The sequence below is a fragment of the Coptis chinensis genome, chromosome 3, assembly GCF_015680905.1.
Source record: "Coptis chinensis isolate HL-2020 chromosome 3, ASM1568090v1, whole genome shotgun sequence".
Taxonomy (NCBI): domain Eukaryota; kingdom Viridiplantae; phylum Streptophyta; class Magnoliopsida; order Ranunculales; family Ranunculaceae; genus Coptis; species Coptis chinensis.
This window is the reverse complement of record NC_141458.1, coordinates 19,129,057-19,130,321: the sequence shown is the minus strand read 5'-3', so window position 1 is coordinate 19,130,321 and position 1,265 is coordinate 19,129,057. Positions and strand designations below refer to the sequence as shown.

At 38.4% G+C, this 1,265-nt stretch overlaps 1 protein-coding gene across 1 annotated transcript; it reads left to right on the top strand.

The window, feature by feature from the left end:
- Positions 1-209: 209 nt before the first annotated feature.
- Positions 210-1,004, top strand: LOC147508471 (uncharacterized). Its single transcript, XM_086597108.1, has one exon. It carries the CDS (start codon positions 210-212, stop codon positions 1,002-1,004), a length of 795 nt encoding a protein of 264 aa, XP_086453234.1.
- The last annotated feature ends 261 nt before the right edge of the window (positions 1,005-1,265 follow it).

The following is a 1,265-nucleotide window of genomic DNA, read 5'->3' as shown; positions in this document are numbered from 1 at the left end:
TTTGGTTGCATTTTTTTCCTTCTTCAATTGTTTTCCTTGCTAGCCACGTCACAGACAAACAAAATGGTTTTGTTTTCTTTTTGGGATGAAATTCACTTCTAATCTAACATCTTACAATCTTGAGCACTCCTTGTGACTGGTTTTTCTCATTCGTTTATGGTGAACCTGTTTCCACTCGGAGGAAGCGAGTATGGGATGAATTGCGAGATATGGTCACCCTCATTCCAGGACCCTGGCTTTTGTTCAGTGATTTTAATGCCATATCGTCACTGACTGAGAAGATTGGTGGAAATGGTCATCTAAGTCGTAGCATGATTGAATTCAATGATATGATTAGCGACTTGGGGCTCATTGATTTGGGATATAGAGGCTCTAATTACACCTGGTCTAACCATCGTTTGTTTGGTGATCATATCCTTGAATGTTTAGACCGAGCACTTGTAAACGCGGATTGGTTTGAATTATTTCCCCATGCCTCAGTACAAAACATTCCTATTACCTCTTCTGATCATTTATACCTCTCTATTAATCTATCTGGAATCACAACCAACTCAAAGAAACCTTTCCATTTTTTTGATATGTGGACCATGGACCCTACTTGCAAGGCCACAATAGATTCAGCTTGGAAAGAGAAATCAGTTGGTTCTCCTGCTTTAAATGTCCATTATAAGATGAAGAACACAAGTACCAAGTTGCAGAAATGGAATGTGGAGGTGTTTGGGATTATCACACAACAGATAAAAAAGGTTCGAAAGGAGTTGGAGCTTGTTTGCTCTGGTAATATGAATGATGTAGAGAACTATTACAAAGCTGAAAAACTGACGCAGCAACTCCAAAAGTTAATAGAAAAAGAAGAAAGTTTTTGGAAACAAAAGGCAGGATTCAATTGGATTAAAGAAGGAGGCAGAAATACACGATTTTTTATCTCTCCACTTGTAAAGACTCAAATTCTCGTTAAGGGTATTTTTGTAAATTACATAGCAAACCTAGGGACATTTATTTAATTGGTCGGTCGGGTTTACATTTCAAACGTACATAAATTAATGAAACTTAACTCCGACTCATAAGCCACGTTAGGTAAGCAACTCACATACGAAAATTTGACAAAAATGTCGGTTAGCGGCTTTTCTGCGTTTGAAGCTAGCACGAGTCAACAGCTTACACGCATGAGTGGGTTATCGTTATAGCCTGCGGTGGGATAGAATGTAGGAGATTAAATTAAGCTGGATGGGCCGAAAAATAATCACGACGCTAAGTCAAATTAG